Source organism: Papilio machaon, chromosome 7 (genome assembly GCF_912999745.1).
Source record: "Papilio machaon chromosome 7, ilPapMach1.1, whole genome shotgun sequence".
NCBI lineage: Eukaryota > Metazoa > Arthropoda > Insecta > Lepidoptera > Papilionidae > Papilio > Papilio machaon.
In genome coordinates this window covers 3,609,233-3,630,598 of record NC_059992.1, presented here as the reverse complement: position 1 = coordinate 3,630,598, position 21,366 = coordinate 3,609,233, and the positions used below count along the sequence as shown (strand labels likewise).

At 33.1% G+C, this 21,366-nt stretch overlaps 6 protein-coding genes across 6 annotated transcripts; 4 read left to right on the top strand and 2 right to left on the bottom strand.

The window, feature by feature from the left end:
• Positions 1-665: 665 nt before the first annotated feature.
• Positions 666-4,030, bottom strand: LOC106714079 (intracellular protein transport protein uso1). The gene is made up of 8 exons (XM_014507020.2): positions 3,852-4,030; positions 3,380-3,543; positions 3,056-3,310; positions 2,850-2,942; positions 2,240-2,622; positions 1,533-1,712; positions 1,280-1,442; positions 666-1,030 (listed from the first exon to the last, which is right to left on the bottom strand). The coding sequence occupies exons 1-8, from the start codon at positions 3,859-3,861 to the stop codon at positions 944-946; spliced, it is 1,335 nt and encodes a 444-aa protein (XP_014362506.2). The 5' UTR covers positions 3,862-4,030; the 3' UTR covers positions 666-943.
• A 264-nt stretch (positions 4,031-4,294) lies between these two features.
• On the top strand, positions 4,295-5,805 carry LOC106714083 (transcription initiation factor TFIID subunit 7). Its single transcript, XM_014507025.2, has one exon. The coding sequence runs from the start codon at positions 4,458-4,460 to the stop codon at positions 5,583-5,585; it is 1,128 nt and encodes a 375-aa protein (XP_014362511.2). The 5' UTR covers positions 4,295-4,457; the 3' UTR covers positions 5,586-5,805.
• Positions 5,806-6,812: 1,007 nt separating this feature from the next.
• LOC106714054 (cytoplasmic dynein 2 light intermediate chain 1) lies at positions 6,813-8,958 on the top strand. The gene is made up of 4 exons (XM_014506985.2): positions 6,813-6,950; positions 7,784-8,132; positions 8,287-8,537; positions 8,776-8,958. Exons 1-4 carry the CDS (start codon positions 6,846-6,848, stop codon positions 8,956-8,958), a joined length of 888 nt encoding a protein of 295 aa, XP_014362471.2. The 5' UTR covers positions 6,813-6,845.
• Positions 8,959-9,198: 240 nt separating this feature from the next.
• On the bottom strand, positions 9,199-11,196 carry LOC106714053 (tetratricopeptide repeat protein 8). The gene is made up of 5 exons (XM_014506984.2): positions 10,909-11,196; positions 10,565-10,810; positions 9,897-10,321; positions 9,643-9,817; positions 9,199-9,348 (listed from the first exon to the last, which is right to left on the bottom strand). Exons 1-5 carry the CDS (start codon positions 11,194-11,196, stop codon positions 9,199-9,201), a joined length of 1,284 nt encoding a protein of 427 aa, XP_014362470.2.
• A 772-nt stretch (positions 11,197-11,968) lies between these two features.
• On the top strand, positions 11,969-12,661 carry LOC106714104 (thyrostimulin alpha-2 subunit). Its single transcript, XM_014507047.2, has 3 exons — positions 11,969-12,064; positions 12,139-12,305; positions 12,382-12,661. The coding sequence occupies exons 1-3, from the start codon at positions 11,977-11,979 to the stop codon at positions 12,472-12,474; spliced, it is 348 nt and encodes a 115-aa protein (XP_014362533.1). The 5' UTR covers positions 11,969-11,976; the 3' UTR covers positions 12,475-12,661.
• A 1,518-nt stretch (positions 12,662-14,179) lies between these two features.
• Positions 14,180-17,158, top strand: LOC106714057 (vacuolar protein sorting-associated protein 54). Its single transcript, XM_014506989.2, has 2 exons — positions 14,180-14,421; positions 14,511-17,158. Exons 1-2 carry the CDS (start codon positions 14,324-14,326, stop codon positions 17,077-17,079), a joined length of 2,667 nt encoding a protein of 888 aa, XP_014362475.2. The 5' UTR covers positions 14,180-14,323; the 3' UTR covers positions 17,080-17,158.
• Positions 17,159-21,366: the final 4,208 nt, after the last annotated feature.

The following is a 21,366-nucleotide window of genomic DNA, read 5'->3' as shown; positions in this document are numbered from 1 at the left end:
CAGCCAGCGTTTGCAATATAAGCGCAAAAAAACGTGCTTATTTACGACATCACATTAGAAAACTTTAAATTTATCAGTGTTTCTCTACTATATTATGCATTTATTATACATACAAACCTTCCTTAAGAATCACTCTATCTATTAAAAAAAAACGCGTCAAAATCCGTTGCGTAGTTTTAAAGATCTAAGCATACATACGGACATACAGCGAAAGCGACTTTGTTTTATACTATGTATTGATTATGTTTATAATTTATGTTTTAAGGTAAATGTGGGATACATGGTTGAATGTAAAAAAATAAAAACAACTGCCAAGTTTATCACATAATTACTATTTTTAATTAGATTACAAGTAATGGTAGAGTCTGCCAAACGTCAAAGTTTTGTATTGATATGGTTTTGATAGTGATTTCTTGCGGTTTTTTGTATTTAATCATGTCAAAGGGATAAACCTTACACAGTTCAACAACAAAGCACTACTGCGCCCTCAAATCTAAATCCCATTCTCTTTCCGCACAGACCCTATGATTTGACTAAGTGGAGCACTGAACATAGCATATGATCTTTTCACTGCTTAGATAACCGACTTATGTATTTTTAATGTTTATCAGAGCATCTTGAATTAATAAAAAAAGAAATTTTTTTTGCAAAAAAATGTGAGCCTATCCAGTAAAATAGAAAAACTAAAACTTTAAAAGTCAATTTCTAAAACAAATCAATTAATTACTGTATTATTTACTCGATAAGCCATAGTATTTGCTATGGCCATAGGGTTGCCTTAGATTTTATAATTAGTTGGCCTGAAAGCCATAAAAAAATTGTTGTAGCATTGGCAACACTGAATGACATTGGTTAGCCTTGATGACATAGATGTGGAGTGTTGCTCTATAAAAATCCCGCAAGCAATTTTTGTATTCCTAGTTTTGCATAAAATTAGTATGTATTAAGAACTATGATTACGAAGTCTATCCTCAATCACCTTCTGTGCTTCCAGAATTTTCTTTATCATTGCATCTTCAACTAATTTTAACTGAAATAAACAGATAATATTGAATGATTTCATTAAAACGATTTCCAAAAACATTAAAAGAGCTAATGACCATGTCCATTCATAAATTAATACAATATAATACACACACTTTAGATGTATTAATTACTTTATAAGGTTTATTATCAGTCAGATATTTATCACTACTCTACTATTAGCATTTTTTAATTTCATGGAGATACTCATAAAATATTAAAATAAGAGGTAGAATGTTGTTAAAATGTTTGTTACCTCATTTGTAAAGGTGTATTTCAATTTGGCAAGCTCTTCCATTCCTTCAGATTTTTCAGCTTCATATTTTATAGTAAGCTGTTTAATTGCTTCTATCTGCTGCATTGCTTTCTTAGCTTGCTCCCTGTGTTCCTTTTCCATTGCTTCTGCTTTACGAAGATTCCTGTAACCAATAAAAATAACTATGAGTTCATATGTTTTTAACTATAATGTTCTCTATCATGAGTATTAAAAAGTTATTCAAGATAGTTACGTTAGTGCAACTGTTTTCTCCTGTTGCCTTTTCACTTGATTCTCTTTCCTCTTGTTAGCCGCTTCTGCTCGGGCTGCTATAAGTTCTTCCAGCTTTGTCTCCAGCTCTGTTAATTCCGTATTAAATACTTTTAACTCTCCTTCTTTACTATCAGAATCCAAATCATCAGAATCGTAGTTGCTGAAACATTAATAATTATGAAAAACTTTACTATATTCAAATATTTTTTTCAGCCGTAAAGTAATTAAAAATATTAAAACATTCTGCTGTAACTTGGTTGATTGGTAATGGAATATTCCGTAAACTGTACATTTTAAGGTTAGGATTAGAATTCAATTAACTTAATTAGTATTATTATTTTAAAATAGTAGCTAATTTTAACTTTAATATTAAATAGTTGTAGCCTGCAACTCCGTCCACGCGAAATTAAAAAAAAATTACTTAATAAGTAGGATATGGGTTCTTCCAGACTATGTTTTACATCTATGACAAATTTCGTTCAAAATCATCAAGATCGGTTGAGTTGTTCGGGAGAAACCTTCAAACAAACATTCATCCATCTAAACTTTCACATTTATAAGTAAGATATTGTGTATTACTCTGTTCATTACCCTTTATTAGTAATGGCGATAAAAATATCTTTATGAGTTTGTATGAATATTAAAATTGAAATTGTATTAATTATGAATATGTCATAGATAACTCACTTCAAGCTATCAGTGAGGTTCATTATTTCGTGTAACAAATTGTTGGCGGTAGTTAGATTTGGTTTTATTGCTTGCAAATTTTTGAGACAATTTTCTTTCTGCATTAATGTTGCCCTCAAGCTGGTCAACTTATCTTCTGCCTCTTGCACATTGTGTGTCGCCTGTTCCACCTGGGCTTTTATGTCCTCTGCATCATACACTCTCTGCCCTCTTAACTTTTCTACTTCAGCAATCAAACCATCTCTATGTGTCTTTTTTTGTTCCAAAATAATTTCCATTTGTTTGTTTTCATTCAAGATTACTTCCAATTCCTTTTTTATGACATCATGCCCTTCTTTTTCATGCTTTAATTCTTCTTCAAGCTTTTTTTGTTCACTGGCTATCTGTTAATTTAAAGTTTTACTAAATTATATGCATGTTATACATAACTCATTATTGAATTCCCTCACAGCAACCCTTGTTACAAGATGTTATTACAAATTCTTCTATTATTAATTCAAAATAAATATATGTATTAAATTGTACCCTTTGTGATAGTAACTTACAATACCACTTACAAAATTAAAAACATTAAAAGTAGGATCAGTGGAATATTTTCAGTCTTACTTACAATTTCTAGTCTTTCAGCTCGTTTGGCTTTTTCATGTGCTTGTTCATTGAGTAACACTTGCAATTTGTTTATTCTGTCTTCCAAAATTTTAACCTGGAACATTATTTTATATTACATAGATTTTCTTTCTCATACAGTGGTAGTTCTATAATTTCGAAAACTCTATATTGTCAATATTAAATAAATAGCAAATGTAAAGCATTTACCTTTTCGCTCTGCAAGAACAACTCCCTTTCAGCAGGGGCAATCTCTTCCAAACGCTGCTCACAAAACAGTACCAAATTGAACAGTATGAGTAAAATGCTATAGGTATTTTTTGTAATTGGTTGGAGAAACTGAATAAAAGTAAATTTTATTCCAAATTTAGGCATAAAAAATTTCACTATGCGAGACATGTTAATTATTGGTATTAAGTCCCAGAAATAAACCATGTGTTCATTACGACTCTCCTCCGGTGGGGGCTGTAAGAAAGATAATTAAATTAAATGATGCAAGTTCAAGATAACTATAACACAACTTTTAAAACTTGCCTGTAAAACAGCATCACTGTCAATGCCAAGTTTACTAAAAACTTTAAGAACAGCCTGTGTCATTCCATGTGAATTTTTTAATGTGTCAACAGTAATGGGAAAATCTTGGAAAAATGCATTCCAATTATCAACAAATTGTTCCATGGAGGCTTGTCCAGTCACAACTGAAATACAAATACAAAATCCAAACTAAAAACATATATTTTTTTATAAACAGGCCTAAGTATTAAATATATACATGATGACATATTTTGGACGATTATTCCGAAGTAATTCAGGTATTTTGCTTTTTGTATCTACATTTCATTTTATTTTCCTTTATAAATTGATATTATATCCATAAGACGAAGTAACGAACATCGTAAAAGTACAAGTACCACCAAACACTTGTTTGTTGTAAATAAACATTGGATGAAAACTAAATTCTCCGCGTTTTAAAAATCCATCTTCTGGTGATGCATTGATTACTTACGTTTTTCCATTATGATGAAATTAAATATAATCCTTTCACAACTCTTAATTTCTGTGGTAACGAGTTAATTTCAATTCAGGGATATTTCTTTCAAGTTTAAACAATAACTTATCTAACTTACAAAATCATATGATTTCAAGTTTATAGTTTGTACTAATTCGAAATTTTAATTTTAATTGCAACGGTCGAGTACGAAGATACATTCCAAAGAGTATGTAACTACTTCATATCACGTTCACTTAAGTCACAACTGACATATTTAAGGCTCCTGTCAAAACATATTTCATCCAAGTAGTACGAAGTAGTTACATACTCTTTGCTGGTCAATTTAGAGGATTTAGAGAAACTGTCTAGTTCTTATAGTTCTCCAGTTCCGTCGTATATTCACTTCAATATTTCAATTTTTAATCCAATACTTCAAGTTTACATAAGAAAAAAAGCTGAGACAATCTAGCAAAATCATTTGAATTTTAGTCGAAACTCTTATATAGCGATTGTATCGCAAAGTAGAGCTGCAGTTTACATTTATGTTTACAATATTTTTGCAGTATTACATTTTCATGATCAAATATTTTTATTTGTAACAAGGAAAAATAAGATTGTAAAATGAATAAAGATAAAAAAGACCCAGACTACCCAGTTGAATTGGAGTGTCAGTTTATTATGAGATTTCCCGAAGAACCAGCAAAATCATTGAAAGAATTGATAAAATCCGGCGAAAATTTTAAAAATAGACTTTCAATTAGTTTAGAAAATGACATGAGACATGGGGAGGTACGGTTTGATCATTGGCTTTTACATGCTAAAATTGTGGATTTGCCAACAGTAACAGAGTCTCTAAAAACAATCGATAGGAAAAGTGTTTACAAAACTGCGGATATATGCCAAATGATGATATGTAAAGAAGAAATTGACCATACAAGTGAAGAAGAGTTGCCCAACAAAAATAAGAAAAAAGACCCTTTGAAAGTTGACAAAAAATATCTTTGGCCACATGGTATTACACCTCCAACAAAGAATATCAGAAGAAGACGTTTTAGAAAAACTTTAAAAAAGAAATGTGCAGAAGCTCCAGAAATAGAAAAGGAAGTAAAAAGGCTTCTTAGAGCAGATAATGAAGCTGTTAGTGTAACATGGGAAGTTATAAAGGAAGAAAATGATAATGCAAAGAATGAAAGTGTGTTGCCCAGTAAGCCAAAGACAAAGAAAAATCTAATTGTAAAGGCAGAACAAAATTCAAATAACCAGTCCAAAGTCGAAGATATTTTTGGTGGGGCTGTTAGTGACAGTGATGCAGAAGATGATAATATTGATATAGAAGACAGCAGAATGTCAGCATGCGATGACCAGATGTCAGATTCAAGTTCTGTTCAAGGGTCTGAATACAAGGGAAGACAGGTGGTAACTCAATTCAAATCTGAAATGTTTAGCTCCCCTGGAACTAGCAATACAGCCACACCAATAATGAATAAGAAAAGTGCTATAGTGGCTTCAGGCAGCAGTAGCTATAAAGATCAGTACAAACATGAATTTAATGATAGTTCTACGCAAAATGTGAAAGTACAACAACTAACAGCTGAACTTGAAGAACTTAAGCTAAGAAAACATCGAACACAACTTGAAATTTCAGGTCTTCAAAATATGACTTTGAAACAAAGGTTTCAAGATATTTTACATACACTTAATAATGAAATTCAGTTGAAGGAAATTGAGATTCATAACTGTCCAAAATAAGAAACTTTAAATATTGTTGTCTAAGTGTAATTAAAGAAAAATGATAACTGAAATATACAAAATCTGTCATTCCAACCAAAGTAGTCAACATCATAAAGAGCTCGCTTCATTTCTTCATGTGCTGAAAAAGTAATGTTTAGACACTTAAAAGTCCAGCAGAGCTTCATAATTGTATATCCTGTTTACTGTTAAAATAATGTGTTATCAGTCAAAAAAGTATAAAAGAAGTGCTGTTTGTTTGTGATTGACAATAAGTTGTTTAAAAACTTTTTTTAATTTAATTTTCAAGCTGATGTGTGATATATTTAATAAACAATTAATATAATGATGATCTCATTGCAAATATTTGTACAATTTTTATTTCATTTTCCTAAAAATCTTTACAACCAAAGAGTATATAAAATTTACAACTGAAAGTGTTTTCTTATAATCTCAGAGTGCGATCACATTTGGCTTACATTAGGCTTACATTTCAAGATCACATTTGGTTACTGTGCAGTTTGCAAATGGGGTTCTCTAGATGTTAATCACCCTTATAAAAGTCGCAATGCCCTGATGCACTTCTTATGTGTTAGCAGTATTCCATTTAACAAACTTGGACTTAGGCTCTGCCCATTCTTACCAAATAAGGACGTGGGTACTTGCACTGTATCCCACACTATTGTATAGTGTAGATTACGCTGTTGTTTCAACATTTACTATCCTCTATGGTTGCAATTGCAAGGCACACAAGACCTTTGAACGATTATTGTTTTAAAGGTAGATTAGAATCTTATACCAGTACTAGACTTGCAGCTACATAACGGAATAAACCAACGTAGTAGTAAATCTTGATAGCTATATTTTGGTGCAATTTAAAAGAATATTACATTTGATATCATTAAAATCCTACTGCTTGTAGAATGTTCAGTGTATTAGGGCGCAATTTCGTTAATCGAAAACTCGGTCGTTATACACAACGCTGAAAGTCCCCGCATACGGACTAACGACTAATGAATGCATGCGAGCCCTAACGATAATAGATTCACGCACGCTAGTACTACGACATGCGTAAATAAGAAAAGTCTCACATCACGCATGCATAACGACTGAGTTTAAATCTAGAGTCGACTAATGAAACTGCGCCCACCAATGCGAAGTCGGAGCTTTTTTAGATAGGAGGAAGGTTTAGTTGCCTAGCAACGAGTGGCAAACAAATCCTAAAACGGTATATTAATATTCGATACAACAGTTACTGTAAGGTAACGCAAATATTACAAAATGGTAACTATACCAGAAAAAGCAACCGAAATTGTGAACAAAATTATAGCACAATCCAATGAACATATTTCGCGAACTATATTTGTAGTTGGAAGTAAATCAGCGGTAAGTAAAGTCTGACTAATCTTGCTGGGAGTGTCCATTGTCGTAACACTTGTATTACAACAATAGTTTAATCCTTCTTTTTTTATATTATAAGATGGTAAACGAACAAGCGACTGCCTGAATTCACTAATGGCGAAGAAACCTCTGTCCATAGACATCCACAATTGCGGATGCGTTGTCTACCTTTAATGGACGGAGGAAGACATGGACATAAAAAGAATAGTTTCCCCTTTCCTATGCGTCCCCTCTTTCATCAATTCCCTTAGAAAAAGAGGACTAAAATTAGGCCTCCGGAACGCACGATGACGAACGCAAAATGATTTCCACTTCACGCCTGTATTCTATGTAGTCGTGGTATGGTTGAGCTGGCGCATTCGTGCAACAAATGTTGTTTTCAATTTGGAAAAAATAAAGACTAACGTTTTGAATTTTTTATAATAGGGTACGACGAAAACTTCAAATCTCAGTCGTCGTCAGCTCATTATACGCCACACCAAGGGACTCACAGCATACTCAATTTAGGAGTGACTACGCCATAGTCAACTACGCTGGCCAACTTCATATCTATAGTTGTTCTCTAATAGGTATTTTCAAACTGCTACGACTTAGGGTCCTTTAAGAAGCGAGCGTATCACCATCTCAAAGGCCGGCAACGCATCTGCGATTCCTCTGGTATTGCAGATGTCCATGGGCGTCGATGAACACCTTGGTGTTCCCGCTGCTCGTTTGCCCCCTTATCTTATAAAAAAAGTTCTATAATTATTTCTAAATTGGATTTTGAAAGTAAAAAAAAACAATTTGCTTTTTATCGCTATTTTTAAACTTCATTTTAGGGTAAATCAACTCTTATTTCTAACTTTCTCGAAAAAAATGAAGCACCTCGAGAGACACTTGTACTGGAATACTCACTCGGCAGAAAATCTGGTCAGAAACAAGGGTTAGAGAAGATAATATGTCATGTTTGGGAATATGGCGGTAAACTGGAACTATTGAAGAATGTATTAACCTCTGTCCCTTTGCACAGGATAAGTTACTTCATAGTAATGTTAGATTTAAGCAAAATCAAGACTATTTGGAATACAATAGAAACATGTGTTAATTCTTTAAAACAGTATGTGGAGAAAAGTACTTCACAGGATTTAATATTGATTGGCGGAAAATATGACTTATTTAACAATTACGGTGAGAGTAATGAGGATTTGTTATTTAGCTCTAAATAAGATAATTTCCGATATTCATGCGATTTCTTCAAGTCATCAACCAATGTACTTGGAAGCTAAATATAGTAATTTAATGTCCTTAATTTCAATTAAATTGAAAAAAATGCTGCTTTCAGATAGTGAAATAAAAAAAATAATTTGCACAACTCTAAGATGTGTGGCGCTAATTAACAACGCTCATCTAATATTCTATTCATCAAAAGAGCCACAACTAATGCGAAGAGTGAAGGAAATGTTACATAATGCTGCGTTCGGAAATGGTATAGTAATAAAAGAAAAAAATGTAAACTTCATCAAACCACTGGCAATCCCAAAGGAGTTCGATTCCTGGGAAAGTATTGGGATCCCCAAATCTACGATGGACCAGGCAAGTATAAAGTTATACAAAGAATAGTATACTACTAAATTACTCGGTAATATTGTGTATTTAATTTGGTATTTATTTCATTAAGCGTTACTGTACCTAAGTATAGTTGTCGTAGTATTGCATCAGAAATTTTCCATTAAATGATTTTTACACAGTGAATTAGAAATATTTTGTTAATGATTGTTGTTTAGGATTGCTGTAAGTTAGTCATGCGATGTCTTAGTTATTTATTCTTCAGGTTAAAATGCGACACTTAACAAAAATACCACTGGAAGTCGAAGTTAAAGAAATTGCAAGTTCTGAATTACAACGCTCTCACCCTGAACCGATTTTGGACTCGCTTGCTGCATTGAAGTACGAAGATATCCGTAACATGGAATCATTTGATCCCTCTATAAATGATTATTTAATGTGTTTGTAATAAACTATTATTATTACTTAGTATTTCTATTATTTACAGTCAATATTGCCTCAACTATTTTGTAATAAATTTTGTCGAAAATCAGCTATTCCGATGGATCTCTAATTAAAGATTTACGTCTATTTTTTAGGAAGTTGTGCTATGATGTCTGTCTGGGTATAAACTCCCATTGACAACACACGCACCAATTAACCAAAGGTTCATGCAGGGAAAGATTTACACTAAAACAGCATTGTAATTTTATGTACAGCTTTTATAATTTCCATCACTTGCTTTACGGGTTTTAAGCCTGGCTTCCAACGCTGTTAAAGCTTGTCGGACGTATTCCTTTTCTAAAATTGCGAGGCTCACTTGTAGACATCGTCTCGCTAAGCTCATGTCTCCAGTAGACTGAAAAAATAAATAAACTGTTACCTATAAGGACGCTCAAGTAAGCAAAGAATAATTCGTTTTTAGCATTATAGGAGCTTATTTATAATATATTATTAGTCTAACTATTTATGTAGGTTTCTAACCTAAGTTAACTAGGAAATGACGTTTAAAAATATGTGGTTGACCGTGGGAGACCACAATCTTCGTTTAAAACATATGGTTATCTCTGTTTTGTCAAAGATAATCAGGGATGACGATATATCTATACAGAGATTGGTTTAAGAAACCCATGATAAACCGTCAAAAACGTACCAAAGCTACATGTGCCAGATTAAACCAAATATCGGCCTTTGAACTCGGACTTGTAGAAAAGAAGAGAGATTGTCGAAAACAGGGTAAAATGAGATCCCATTGACTGCAGTAGAGACAGCAAAGCCCGAGGTTATTGTAAATCTCGGAACCCGGCGGAGTTGTTGCCAGCAAACGTCTGAAATATTAAGTTAAATAGGAACCAATATTTAAAATAATAAATGCATAATTTTGAAAAAACAACTCGTAAACTTTACCTGTAATATCGCATTGCTATTTCGGGTTGGTCATTGTAGAAGTTGTACATAGCAATATTTGCAACGGCCTCCATGTTAAAGGGGTCCTGTATAGCTACCTTTCTGAAGTCTTTTACTGCTACATCAGAACTTCCTATCTGCTCGTTGATTCTAGCTTGTTCCATTAATAAAGGAGTGCTCTCATGGAATACAAAAAGTCCTTGCTTACATATGTCCAGTGCCGATATAGGCTGGTCTAGAGCTACGTACATAGCAATCAATCGAAGATAAACGCTTATATGCTTATTTTGCTTGAGCGCACGACGTAGACACTCATCTGCCTGTCTAAACATTCCCAGTGTGTAGTAGCATCTAGACAGGGAATGGTGCCACCACCAGTCCGATGTATTGTCACTCTTTTGAGCTTGAAATGCTATGTCCATAGCCTGAACATGTTAAGGGACATGTTAATGCATACCTAGTGAATAAATTAACAAAGCTACTCAAAAATTAAGATGATTGCTCTGGATCAAAATTTTATTATTCGGATGTTAATTTTTGTGATGTTTTTAAAATAACACATTTTTGAGATAAAGATCATTGCGGTCTAAACCTTGAAGCATATAGTTATATAAGCAATCTTATTGAGTTTAAGGCAATCTCACTTTGTTATAAATGATGTTGCTTACCTTTCGAACATCCCCTTCACAGTAATACACGTATTCAAATAAGGTTTTAGCAGCTGGTGTAAACGATGTCTCTTCCTTGGGTAGGAACCTGAGGGATATGGGCATATTGACTGGAGGACCGCCGGCAAGGGCGGTGGCGGCTCGCGAGGCGCGCCCCGCCGACCGCAGCGCCGTCCTTGCACTCTGAGCTCGCACCGTCAACGCACTGCCTCCAGGTTTCATAGAGGCTGCTGTGTTCACTCTTTTCTAAATCGAAAATAACATTGCAATGAGCATTGTTAAGTACAAAAGATATTGATCACATTACTGCACAGCAAAGGCACATATGAAATAATATAACTTACGCTCGTTGATGTCTGATGTGCTGTTCGAATCTGCCTATCGAATGTAGTACCAGGTCTTGGTGTCTTCGCTACCGCGGTAGGAGCCAACTCATCTCGATAAGATAAATAGTCAACCTCGTCGTAAGAGTTTGCTGCAACCTTTACTTGTATCGTCATCGCACGGATCCGAATAAACTCTATCATACGATCATTCTTATGTTTTAACACTTCCTCACATAGCTTAAGACATACATCATACTGTTTAGTTTTATAAAGATGTAATATTTTATAGTCCTCAGGTATTTCCATTTCGTTTCTGCACAGCAAAGAGTACAATAATATAAATATACAGTAATATTAAATTGCTAGGCAACGGAATATATAAACAGAAAACCCCTCAAAGAAAACCTTTGAGTGCTTCGGACATACGTACCAAATTACGTTACCAGTTCAGGGGTGGAGGAGGAGTTTTGCATTTAATTCTCTTTAACACTGTCATCAACTTTTTTTTACAATTAACAATTAAAATTCCGTTTAAACCGAATAATTATGAAAGCAAAAATAGACAAATAATTACTAATATTATAAACAAAAAGTTGGAAAGATTTTTTACTTAACAGTAAAATTTCTCTCAGTTCGTTTGACTTCTTTTCATTTGGACCATTGAGTTAGAAGTGTTGTAGATTTAGCATAATGCATTTAACGACACGTAAATAATTGCCATTTGAATCTACATTTTTGTCAGGAGTTTCAAATCTTTTCTGTTTGACTTTTAAAGTACCAAATTATCAAGAAAAAAAACTTATTTAGAAACGATTTGCCCACGAGATACTAGGTCCGATAATCTTACGTTGAAAATAATGTTTTTTCTTTTATGATTTTTATTTATTTTTTAACACTTTACATTTCCACAACACCTTGTAAATAAGTAATTGTTTAAACTAATATGAGATTATCGCAAACTAAACAAATATACCTATCAATCAAAAGTGAAGAAAAACGTTGACGACTCCTGCAAAAGCTTCCTATATAAACCAAAGGAAAACATATTTTTTATTCAAGACAAAGCAGTCAAAGCAAATATCAAACATGCTTCTAAGAAGTTTGATGCTTTTGATATCTTTGAGCTATGTTTTGGCTGCAGATTCCTGGAGGAAACCTGGATGTCACAGAATAGGTACGGTTTTCAAATTCGTTTTCAAATATCACAATGTGATAGATATGTTATTTGGATTTTCATTAAAATTTCAGGTCACACGAGAAACATAAGTATTCCAGACTGCGTCGAGTTTAAAATAACTACAAACGCATGCCGTGGCTTCTGCGAGTCTTGGTCGTTGCCTAGTATCATGCTGGGGTTCAAGAGGCATCCAGTTACATCCCTGGGTCAGTGCTGTAATATCATGGAGTCTGAAGACGTAAGTTGCAATTCCACGTGGTTTGCATAGTAATGTAAAAGCATACATTTAATAAAGATTAAATTTTTAATTTCAGGTTCCAGTAAAAGTTCTATGCCTAGATGGTGAAAGAAATTTAATATTTAAATCGGCTATATCCTGCGCCTGCTACCATTGTCAAAAGGAATAATTTGCTATTTTTCGGACCATCCCAATTAAAATTGAAATCTTCCTGTAAAATATATTCTTTTGTCATCCCCTAAAATCTTATCTTATCTAAAGTATTATGATAAATTAGTGTTAAGGTTAAAAGTGTAACTTTCAATATGTTAATTTACAATACTGGCAAAAATTATTATGAAATCACAAGAAATAAAAAATAAGACACATGAAAATATTAATTTTCTGTTTAATTTGTTTACTCATAACTACATGAATACCAACGGTTTATAAATAAAAATTAGCAGCTTCTCGCTTATAATACACTGCAAACAAGTTGGTGTCCTAAACAGGAGAAGAAAAGAAACATACAAATTAAGGAGTAGCAGATAATCAGAATACACAATTATTTAGAAATTAGCATTGATCGTAAAGATTTCAGCAGCCTTAAACTATGTCTACTGATATATAAAGCGTAAATAGTAAACAAAAGGATATCGGACTTTACGAATATGATAGGTTTGCCACTTGTTTTTCACGTTGTTGTATAAGTTTATTAATTTTTATAATATTAATTATGTGTTTAATATGAGTAAAGGGTATTTACAGAATAAAATAGAATTTGGTGGTATGCAATGTTTAACAAACAATCTTTCTATAGTTTTCCAGGATCAACCTCGAAATCATTGGTATCCAAATCAATAGAAACCTTTCAAATTGCTCGATACAATAATATTAAGAATATGTAGATGTGGAATTGCATCCCTAGGCACTTCGCTTTTCTGGGTACAAGTGCGAGGTCCAGACAGATTGATGATACTAAGGTACAGCTTTAATAGGCAGAATAGAAAAGCTGTAAAGAGTACATGTAAACGTAATTGATGAGAGGACCATTATATAGTGCATTTTTAACTATACCAACAAAAAATTTAATTCAATATACAGATAGCGGCCAGCCTTAGAAAAAATAACGAGGATAATAATTATATGATCTGATATTTGCATGTTTAAGCATGTTATGGTTATCGGTAGGGGTAAGAGCTACAGGCTAGCAGACTGGAGACAACAGGACTGACGAATTGATTTAAGACATAAAATCTATTTTGACGACACCACAAAGAGGAATGTAGGGTAAAGGACAGGGAGATAGGAAATATCAATTTCAATTAGTTTACAGGTCATAAACATATTAAAGCCTGACCAACAATATTAAAACCCGTCATGAGTGCGCCACAATCTCCATAGACATTGCAACATTTTACATCTATGTCAAACGAACTAATGTGATTTAAAATAAAATACACTATTTTCGACATATCCTACGCTCATTGCCTATGCCTTTTATCCCTAACGCTAAGATATTTTTCAACTTAATAACTTAACTCATTTTTAGGCTTTTTAGGTAATTCAAAATTATACCGAGATTACAATCACATACTTTGACAACTCGACGGCAAGGCGGCAAGGCTCGACAACAATGTCAAAGCCCAAAGCCATTTTTAATAAGGTTGTTGTTGCTATTACAGGAAAATAGTTCCGTATATTTTCCATAATACGGAGAGAAGTTATATTTTTCTCGACTGCCTATAAAATATTTAATTTAAAAATACAAACGCTTCAAAACCTACCAAAGAGCATATCAAAGAACCTACTTTTTTCACGTAAACAGCGCAAAAGTTTACGTGTTCTGTCATAATGTAATGCCACCAAATTGCCACTGTCAGTTTGACGTTTATCTATCATAAATTTTATCATCATGTTCATGTGTATCGTTGCTTTACGAATAGACCAAAAGTTCAGATGATAATGAATATTTCAAAGGATATGTTGTATTTATCCATTATTGCTTTGTCTTAGTTATTGATAGAAAAAAAGATGTTATGGAGAACAAGTCCCTCTCATCTAAAACGACGCCTACATGGCAAAACTGCGTCCACTGTCCGAGCTTGTTGTTCAGCAGTGCTTTGGAATTTGAAAGGTTTCTATTTTCGCATAAACTTGCTTACACCTTATTCTATTTCTGTGTAATATTAGTTTTTTTTTTAATAGTAATATTCTATTTTACAGACATATTCAGGACAAGCATAGTATAAAGGAGGGATCAATTATACTATGTCAATATGGGCAGAACGGTATATGCTCCGCTCTGCAATTTGGTGACCTACGAAAAGCAGGTTTTAAATACCATGTAAGGGAATACCACCTGTATGCCAAAGGCGGTTCAGAAGATTGGACATTTTATTCATCATCACAAAATCTTCCAGCTGTGTTAAATGATCCTAATAAGGGTAAACAAAGTAACTTTTTTACTAAAACATGGGGTGACAGTTTTGTTGAAAAAGTTGATATTCATCCTAGTCCTTACTTACCAGATATAGGCTTATCACATTTTGAGTCATATTGTAAAAAAATATCAAGAAGATATCGGAGACACTGTCAATTAAAGGAAGCCCCACCTGTCAAAAGCAAGCTCAAGGTTGCTGTGGCTGAAGAAAATATCTGTGAAGTACCTAATATATTTTATTCCCAGACATTACTATTGAATGATCCACAAATATTTAGTCAAGTGTTTCCAGGTCTCTCAAATTCTTCAGACTCTAGCTCTGCTATAAGATCCCTACAAGAAACTTTGAGTACTTACTTGGATGTCATAGAGATGAAAATATCAAAACAAGTTGCCCAAAAGTCTGATGCATTTTTTCATGCAATGCTTTCACATGATACTATAATGGAACAGATGGCTAAAGCAGTAAAAACAGTACAAATTACTAGATGTAATATAACAACAGTCAAACAGAATTTAACCCAGTGTCCTCTGCAACTGATAAGCCTTACAAGAATCAATAATAACCTAAATAATGTGTGTGAGTTATTAAAACTAATAGGAACAGTGCAGCAAACACAACCTATGATACAACTATTACTTAGTACATCAGACTATGTAGCAGCTCTAGATTTAATAAGTTCTACTCAAAAAGTCTTATTAACACGCCTTTCAGGCATACAAGCTTTTCGTCACCTTTCACCACAACTGACTGAAATGAGAAGGTTAATACATAAAATGTTGAGTAATGAATTTCTTAGATTTATTGTGACTGACTTAAATAGACCACTAATAGATCTTACTGATTTACCAGATAAGGACAAAATAGTTTCTATAGTATCTGGTATACTTCGGCTAAAAGAATTTGATTTTCTTGATATCTTCAAAGCTGAAGCTATGACCTCAATTCAAGCAACTATAAAACAATGTGTCATAGAAATAATCTCTGAAAGGGATGGGAGTAGTGAAATAGTATTAAGAGGCTCTCAGTCTGATAACACCTGGCTCATGTGTAATGAAGGTATTGTTTTTCTTCAAAAAGTGACACCAAACTTAGTAATCATCTTCAAAAGAATTTTGTCTTTGAGTAGTTTAATTTTAGACATTAGTCAAATGGATGATGTAACTGGAAATGAGAGTGAAGAAATGTGGACACAAGATGAAATAGCATCTATAAGTGATAAGATTAAGAAGATGATAGGTTCTCTTTCAGATTACTGCAATGAAAGATGTGCCAATCTTATAGTGACCAAGACTGATAAGGATTACATATTTTCAGATCTTACACAATTGGCTAAATTGACAGAGTTAATAGATGCTTTTTCAAATGAGTGTGAAAAAATAACTGGACATTACAGCAACACAATGAAGTTGGCATTAAGAAGTTTTGCCATGAAATATATACAGAGTCTGCATACAGAACGCAGGTCTCAGCTCACTGCTACTTTAAATGCTGAGAGATGGAAAATGGCTGATGTTCCTTATGAATTGCAAAGTGTTATTCATAAAATTTGTGAATTTGGTAAAATACCACATACACTACATTATGAAAGTGGTAGACCGGATGGAAAGTACTTAGTTATCAATAAAGAAAACTATGCAGTTGTGGCTACAGTTCAACTCCTTATTAAGATTCTATTAGAATATTGTGATGCAACCAAGCAGTCCCCAGACATAGTACAGTACTTAGTGCATTGTATGTTAGAACTTATAAGATTATTTAATTCCCGTTGTTGTCTGTTGGTTTTGGGTGCTGGAGCAATACAAAGTGCAGGTCTGAAAACAATTTCCACATCGAATCTGGCACTTGTATCAAGATCATTGCAAGTTGTCTTATGGCTTTTGCCTTTGATATTAGACTTGTTAGAGAAGTTACATTCTAAGGAATTGACACTAAACGGTTTCGCCAGTATAGAAAATGATCTAGTTAACCATAAACAAGAAATAGAGAATAAAATTTGTGTTATAGTTAGTACGATGCTCAGTTCTCAGCTGTCTAGCTGGGATGCAAAACCTCCAGTTCCTTCGCAGACATTCCGGAATATATCTAAGCACCTTGTGAAATTACACGAAGCACTTATTGATATCCTGCCTATAGAACAAATAAGGTCCATTTATATGAAAGTACATGATAATTTCAAAGACAAGTTAAGAGAACAATTAGTCAAAATGAACATAGTCGCCAATGGTAGCCCTCAGCATGGAGTGGTTACCTCAGAGTTAACTTTTTATCTTCAAACTCTGAAAACTCTTAGGATAATAAATGAAAATGATACTGAAGATAACATACTGTATGATATCTGGTTAAATTAAATTACATGTACATAGTGGAATAAAAGATGTTTCATATGTGTAAAAATATAGTATGAAGTCATCATAAAGTATTTTACTAGAAAATAAAGAAGTTTAACTTCTAGTCATGTCATAATTAACTTATTTGTATTGCCTTTTTATATTTTCACAATGTGGGTTGGTGGCATTATGTATTTTGATATACTTTTTAACATTTATGTGCAGAATAATAAGAAATTCGATTTTAAATATAATTTTATCAGCGATACTTTTCGTTTTGACAAGTAATTAAATAATTATATGTTGTGACAAATCTGTTAATCGTAATTGATTGAAACATGTAATTAAGGTAATTATGGCTGGCATTCTATATTACAATTACAATGTGAGAAGAACCAAAGTTATGCCTTAATACTGCAGTTTAATGTATTTTTACCCACCTTTTTTTCATTAATCTCAGTATTATCATTTTCATGAGAAATATTGAAACGGAGATTTGTTATGGGAGTGGTGATTTACAACACATTCCATCATGTATCATTGTAGTATTTTATTACTGCTTTTAGTTTGGTGCTTAGAATCTCTACTTTTGTCGGTGAAAATATTAAAACACAAAAAATGCTATTACCGTTTATTGTATTAATAGCATTCAATTGTTTGATCGTCAAAAAAATTGCTTGAGTGATTGTATCGTATTGGAGTCGTTGATCACCTCGGTGTTCCCGACGCTTGTTTGCCCCCTTCTCTTATAGGAAATGGGTGATGAAAATTCTAACTGCTTCTTCTTAGGAAGAAGTAAATGCCAACGAAAATGTAAAGGCATATTTGTAAAGTGTTAGCAAGTAGAGTTCTCTCTATGCTACATTGAAACACAGATGAAAGTGGAAATTTTTATCTCTTTCTACTAAGCTGGGTAAGAGACCTTTATCTAAAATATGAATGTAGGCATTGTATTGGCCCAGCAAACACTTATACCATCTCTTATTTGTTAGAGGTACAAAAAAGTTATAGTCCATTAATTTTTAACGATTGTAAAAAAAACTATCGTTAAGCATGAAGTCCTTTATGTTAAATTGTGATGTAGAACCTATAAACATCACATTAACAAGATAAATAATTTCTATGAATGATACGAAAACGTATTTTATATAAATGTGGTAAAAATATATCTACTTATGGTGCTTTTTAAATTTGTGGCATCATTGTGTTTCGCTTGTGTTCGTAAATGTTGAGATAAAATATCACTTTAGTAAACATCGCATTAGCTTTTAAATATATGCTGATATTGTAAAGTGTCTGATAATATAATACAACTGTGTGATATAATTTAAAATAAACAATTTGTTTTATAGACGTAAGTTTAAATTATGTATGATATTCGATATGTAATGTTCGTAAATTTTTCATTAAATAAGTAAAAGTTGATTTTTACCATTTTTTTTTAATTTAATCTATAAAATAAGTACCTATGTGCTTTTTATTTAGCTTGATGATTTTTCGAAAGTAGTAAATCAGAAAAACTACTGCACTTGACTTGCAATCTGCAGGTCCTGGGGTTCGAATCCCGCCATGTAGCAATGTGTTTTTCGATTTACATTTATCCGACTTTCTTATGGTGAAGGGAAACATCGTGATGCAACCTGCACATATCTGAGAAGAAATTAATGATATGTGTGAAGTCAACCAACCTGCACTTGGTCAGTTGGTGACTATGGCCTAGTCACCCCTAACTTGGGGTAGGCTCCGAGCACCTCGGTGGGGACGTATAGTGAGCTGATGATGATGATGTTACAGCAGGTTTTAGGCTGAATAAGATTGTTTCGTGTGCAGCTCAAATAAATGGGAATCGGTAGCCAATGTGTACATATTTATTAATAATATACTATGTAAATCTACACTATCTTACATAGTTTTCTTGCGAATTCTAACCCTAGAACTGCAGTAACACTTGTACACATTGCCATCCCTTTCTTTGACAAAATTGAGACAACAATATGTATACATATCGATGGTTTTCTGACGCAACCTCGTATCTCAGAAATCACTACTTTTCAGGAAAGACAAAAAACGTTTTATAATGAAATTTTAAATTTTTTTTAACAATTTTTTTTTTCTAATTTTAAAAACATTCAATCTTTTGACAAATTTTAGAGTTAAATATAGTATTAAAAAAATTTAATCATTGTTTTTTCTTTTATTTTCTGAGATACGTGTTTGTCGCAGAGAAAAAAACGTAACATACGTGATTGCGTAATATCTTTTTCAACGTAATATCTTTTTCAAATAAGGATACATGAATAAATTTTTTTTAATTATTTTATTTTAAGAACAGATCATTTGCACAGCTTGGACATCTACAGTGAAAGCCTTGATCTCTCCAGCAATAGCCTTTGTTTTATCCTGGTCTTTTTCATCTCGAGCACGGTCTTTTTCTTTACATGCTTATTGTACTCTTCTGTTGATATATTTTTATTTTTAAATGCAAAACATGTGTCGCAGAAGTCTTTTCGCGGTGGGAAAATCTCAATATTCATCGATTGCATTTTTTTAACTAAAAATCCATACTAGTTATAGATAGATACTTCACTATCTGGGATATTTAGCTCTTTCATAGATTTTAAAAAATCACGGTAAACGTCTTGAGCAGACTTATATAAATTGTCTAAATATAACTTGGATGTATCTTTTCGACAATAGTGAGACTCCATCTTGGGTAATTTATTTAAAAAATTCTCTACGTGTGATAGCTTCCCCTTGATTAGCTTTGATTCTTTTCTAGTATTCTTTGATTTATTTTTTTTAACAAACCAAAATCACTACTTTTTTTACCCAGTTTAGAACTGTCAGTTTGATTCAAAACTATTGAATTTGATAAATTTAATAATCCATGTGATGACATTGATTGATCTGAATCTACTACAAATAAGCCCGTAGATTCATCTAAGTGCATATTTATAAATAAACTAGAATCAACATTCTTCTCTTCGTCTTCGTTCACTGGTGTACATTCGAGAGGAATTAAAACTCCAGTAGTTTCATCAAGCACCATTACTACTTAGTGATTTTTACTTTCATTATTATTTCGATCTTTATCTGATATTGTTTTTTCGTTTGTTGAATTTGGCTCTTCGGATGACATATTATTTAACTCTAATAAATAACAAATTAAATTATTTAATTTCATGCCAGTGTGTCAGTGATAGGTTAGAATTGATAATTGTTTATTTTTTTTTACTTACTTTGATACTTTTTTTCACTATAATTAAAAATGTGTTTATTAACTATTGTTTATTCACTTTGAATAACAATTCAATTTACTGAAAGATATTTAAAGTAATAATAAAGTTTTTATTAATAAAATTGGACCAAATAACATTGCTGAGATTTTTTTTTGTGACTGAGTAGTCACTGTTTGCCTTGAAGTGGCATTTACAGCTTCACCGGGCTTGAGGTGGCCGGGCGCAGACGGCGCTTAGCCTAAACCTCGTTTATGAGTAACTGGGCTCGAGGGCTCCCTCAGGAGCCTCGGCTCGGGCTGTTACTTCGTTATTATTACCGGATTGGGAGGTCACCGAGCTCTTAGGTCGCTTCGGTAGACGCTCCATGGAGTGACTGGGCGCAAGGGCCCCCGAGAGGGGACCTCGGCTTGGGCTGTCACTCATTACGCGTTTAGCATTCCGATTCAAGGGTGCCCGAGAAGGCCGAACCTCGGCTTGATCGGTTGCTATTATCTGATTGCTATTATTAATACAGCTAACATTACTACCACTTCGGAAAGCGTTAGCGCTGGGAGAAGAAGTGGCGGAAGAAACTCCAGCAACGCTTCTACTGTTAATAGGAGAAAAAGAGAGAACTTGTTTATAAATGCGCCATCTTGTATGTCAGGATACGAGGTTGCGCTTGACACATTTTGTTAAACTGAGATACGAGATTGTATTTTTTTAAATAAAAAAAAAAATTGAATGAATATTTTTATTTATAACTTTACAGATCTATGCGGCTATATTTATTGATTAATTTTCCGATTAAATCTCAAAATCGTCAAAAATCGAGTTACGAGGTTGCGTCAGAAAACCATCGATATGTGTCACTGCAGTGAAACCATACAGTTACATTTTACACATTCACACAATGCAACATGAACAATTTGCCAAAATAGGTAACATTTTTTCTTTGATGCTATTTTTTATAACTCAGCCAAGTTAAATTTTTTCTATCCTATCCTTATAAGGTAATTCCCACTTAAAAACGAAGAGGGGGGTGGGCCCTCATCATGTCATAACACGCAACATTTTCAATTCATAGCAG

Coding starts and splice junctions, on each gene's coding strand:
- LOC106714053 (XM_014506984.2), bottom strand. CDS start 11,196: ATGGAAATACCTGAGGACTATAAAATATTACATCTTTATAAAACTAAA. Junction 10,322..10,564: donor GTGAAGGGGATGTTCGAAAG/GTAAGCAACATC, acceptor TAACATGTTCAG/GCTATGGACATAGCATTTCA. Junction 9,818..9,896: donor ATAGCAATGCGATATTACAG/GTAAAGTTTACG, acceptor TTAATATTTCAG/ACGTTTGCTGGCAACAACTC.
- LOC106714054 (XM_014506985.2), top strand. CDS start 6,846: ATGGTAACTATACCAGAAAAAGCAACCGAAATTGTGAACAAAATTATA. Junction 6,951..7,783: donor TAGTTGGAAGTAAATCAGCG/GTAAGTAAAGTC, acceptor ACTTCATTTTAG/GGTAAATCAACTCTTATTTC. Junction 8,133..8,286: donor TGACTTATTTAACAATTACG/GTGAGAGTAATG, acceptor TGCTGCTTTCAG/ATAGTGAAATAAAAAAAATA.
- LOC106714104 (XM_014507047.2), top strand. CDS start 11,977: ATGCTTCTAAGAAGTTTGATGCTTTTGATATCTTTGAGCTATGTTTTG. Junction 12,065..12,138: donor ACCTGGATGTCACAGAATAG/GTACGGTTTTCA, acceptor TTAAAATTTCAG/GTCACACGAGAAACATAAGT. Junction 12,306..12,381: donor ATATCATGGAGTCTGAAGAC/GTAAGTTGCAAT, acceptor TTTTAATTTCAG/GTTCCAGTAAAAGTTCTATG.
- LOC106714079 (XM_014507020.2), bottom strand. Junction 3,311..3,379: donor ACAGTGATGCTGTTTTACAG/GCAAGTTTTAAA, acceptor TCTTTCTTACAG/CCCCCACCGGAGGAGAGTCG. Junction 2,943..3,055: donor TGTTCTTGCAGAGCGAAAAG/GTAAATGCTTTA, acceptor ATAATGTTCCAG/GTTAAAATTTTGGAAGACAG.
- LOC106714057 (XM_014506989.2), top strand. CDS start 14,324: ATGGAGAACAAGTCCCTCTCATCTAAAACGACGCCTACATGGCAAAAC. Junction 14,422..14,510: donor AGTGCTTTGGAATTTGAAAG/GTTTCTATTTTC, acceptor TCTATTTTACAG/ACATATTCAGGACAAGCATA.
- LOC106714083 (XM_014507025.2), top strand. CDS start 4,458: ATGAATAAAGATAAAAAAGACCCAGACTACCCAGTTGAATTGGAGTGT.